The sequence below is a fragment of the Zea mays genome, chromosome 9 (genome assembly GCF_902167145.1).
Source record: "Zea mays cultivar B73 chromosome 9, Zm-B73-REFERENCE-NAM-5.0, whole genome shotgun sequence".
NCBI lineage: Eukaryota > Viridiplantae > Streptophyta > Magnoliopsida > Poales > Poaceae > Zea > Zea mays.
In genome coordinates this window covers 34,925,739-34,927,463 of record NC_050104.1, presented here as the reverse complement: position 1 = coordinate 34,927,463, position 1,725 = coordinate 34,925,739, and the positions used below count along the sequence as shown (strand labels likewise).

The 1,725-nt window shown below is 49.6% G+C and overlaps 1 protein-coding gene across 1 annotated transcript; it reads left to right on the top strand.

The window, feature by feature from the left end:
* Positions 1 to 489: 489 nt before the first annotated feature.
* On the top strand, positions 490 to 1,379 carry LOC103638234 (basic blue protein). The gene is made up of 2 exons (XM_008661217.2): positions 490 to 839; positions 1,017 to 1,379. The coding sequence occupies exons 1-2, from the start codon at positions 617 to 619 to the stop codon at positions 1,220 to 1,222; spliced, it is 429 nt and encodes a 142-aa protein (XP_008659439.1). The 5' UTR covers positions 490 to 616; the 3' UTR covers positions 1,223 to 1,379.
* Positions 1,380 to 1,725: the final 346 nt, after the last annotated feature.

Sequence of the window (1,725 nt, the reverse complement as noted above, 5' to 3'; positions counted from 1 at the left end):
ATTATTTAGCTGATTTACTCTTCATTTTTTTGCTCCTTATTCAATTCTCTATTTATTTTTTATAAATATTACACTCTATATATGCAGCATCTCACTACAACAGACTATCTATCTAGTTTAGTTAGTCAGATTGGCTAGTCAATTTTTTAGCTAGTGAGAGAGCTAATTTAGAGAGTCGGATATCTTGGCCAATTAATTGCTAGTCTGTTGGAGAGTTATTTTGCTGTTAAGTAGTTAAAATTTGGATTGACAAATCATTTAGCTAGTATTTTGTAGATGCTATTACATAGGGTCAATAAGCTTAATCTTCAGCACAAGCTGTACGCAGTGGACGAGATTAGTCAAACAAATGGCTGCACTGCACAACGTGTCATCACGTGCGAAGGGTAATGCGTTCATCACTAGTATCAGTTGCAGTTCCACTGACCCAAACCTCCACACCGCAGGGACGCCGCCGCACCCGTATCCACGCTATAAAAGGCAACGCTGCCGCGGCGCCATTATTGATGCGAGCTGAGGCGTGATCTAACAAGCAAGCGGCCGGAGCAGCTGGTCTCTCTCTCTAGCTACGTATAACAGGGAGCAGAAGCTTGTGCGAGTGGCAAACGCGCGCGCGATGGCGGCTCGGGGAAGAGGCAGTGCAGGCAGTAGCAGCAGGGCGCCGTCTGTCGCTGGTACCGCGCTCCTGTGTGTAGCTGTAGCCGTGCTCCTGCTGGCGGCCACCCCGGCCGCGGTGGCGGGGACGACGTACCTCGTCGGTGACGCCGCTGGGTGGACGCTCAAGGTTGACTACGGCCGGTGGGTGGCGGGCAAGACCTTCCACGCCGGCGACATCCTCGGTACGTCGTCGGTCGATCGGCTTCACCACACCTCGCTGTGCACTGCATGCATTCATTCGCTAGTACAGCAGCATACAAACGTAGTCTTTTAACGTACGTGTACACGCACTTGCATATATATCCAGCTGATCCTGACGACCGATCAATGCAATCATATGTACGTACGTACGCATGCAGTGTTCAAGTACAACACCACGTGGCACGACGTGGCGTGGGTGAGCAAGGGCGGCTACAGGAACTGCATCGTGTCGCCCAAGGGGCGCGCACCGGTGTACCACACGGGCTACGACGCGGTCACGCTGCCCAGGGGCACGCACTACTTCATCTGCGCCATGCCGGGCCACTGCAGCGCCGGCATGAAGCTCGCCGTCACCGTCTACTGATCCGTCGTACGTCCGTGTGTCCAGCAGCTCCATCATCTCGATCGATCTGGACTACGTGTTGGCTAGCAGCTACTCTGTGCGCGGATCGGAAGCACGTGTGAACGTCGCGCGCTGAAGTTCTCTTCATCATTGTGACAACAAGTTGAGTTCATTGGCATATATATATATATATATATATATATATATGTGATTTGCCACTAGTACAAAAAGGCTCAAAGCCTGCGGGAACGATATATTTTTACAGACGGATTCGATTATCCACCGACTGTGTTATTTCTAGTGGCGGTTTCTTAAGAAAACCGCCACTAGAAATCGTATTTCTACTGGCGGTTCCTTAAGAAAACCGCCAGTAGAAATCCATGATTTGTAGTGGCGGTTTTCTTAAAGAACCGCCAGTAGAAATACGATTTCTAGTGGCGGTTTTCTTAAGGAACCGCCACTAGAAATCATTTTTATCCTTAATTTTTTGAGTTTTTTAAACGGCCTCGTATGACAAAACCACC

Bases quoted from the DNA above. Each gene is read 5' to 3' on its own strand.
- LOC103638234 (XM_008661217.2), top strand. From the start codon at position 617: ATGGCGGCTCGGGGAAGAGGCAGTGCAGGCAGTAGCAGCAGGGCGCCG. The intron at 840-1,016 runs GTACGTCGTCGG...GTACGCATGCAG, and splicing joins CCACGCCGGCGACATCCTCG to TGTTCAAGTACAACACCACG.